The sequence below is a fragment of the Sinocyclocheilus grahami genome, unplaced genomic scaffold (genome assembly GCF_001515645.1).
Source record: "Sinocyclocheilus grahami isolate Dianchi unplaced genomic scaffold, SAMN03320097.WGS_v1.1 scaffold13945.1, whole genome shotgun sequence".
Taxonomy (NCBI): domain Eukaryota; kingdom Metazoa; phylum Chordata; class Actinopteri; order Cypriniformes; family Cyprinidae; genus Sinocyclocheilus; species Sinocyclocheilus grahami.
The window spans coordinates 5,035-5,500 of record NW_015515129.1 but is presented as its reverse complement, the minus strand read 5'-3'; the positions used below and the strand labels follow the sequence as shown (position 1 = coordinate 5,500).

Sequence of the window (466 nt, the reverse complement as noted above, 5' to 3'; positions counted from 1 at the left end):
TATATATATATATATATAAGCTGTATATTCCTGTGTGAATGTGGCTGTGGTGTGTGTTCAGTGGGTGCTTCCTGAGATGGTCGCTCAGGCGCTGGCCACGGTGCTGATGCTGGTCTCCACGCACTGGTTTGTGTTCCTGCTCAACCTCCCTGTGGCATCCTGGGACGTGTACAGGTGACCACAGCTCACTCACACACACCTGAGCGATATGGAGTTGGGTGTTAACAGCCGTTGCTCCGTGTGAGCAGATACGTGAAGGTTCCCCTGGGGAACATGGGAGTGTACGATCCCACGGAGATCCACAACAGAGGCCAGCTCAAGTCCCACATGAAGGAGGCCATGATCAAACTGGGCTTCCACCTCCTCTGCTTCTTCATCTACCTGTACAGGTGAGGATCAAGCCCGAGTTTGGGAGGCAAACCTCTGAAAACACAGCGCTCACCAACCATCTAACCACATTTTTCAC

General features: G+C 52.4%; 1 protein-coding gene across 1 annotated transcript; it reads left to right on the top strand.

Annotated features, from left to right (window-relative positions):
* Positions 1 to 25: 25 nt before the first annotated feature.
* Positions 26 to 441, top strand: LOC107579069 (protein cornichon homolog 4-like; the record flags this gene model as incomplete). Its single annotated transcript, XM_016264946.1, has 2 exons — positions 26 to 174; positions 249 to 441. Coding segments are annotated over 2 exons (294 nt in total), but the record flags the coding sequence as incomplete, so codon positions are not given.
* Between the last annotated feature and the right edge of the window lie 25 nt (positions 442 to 466).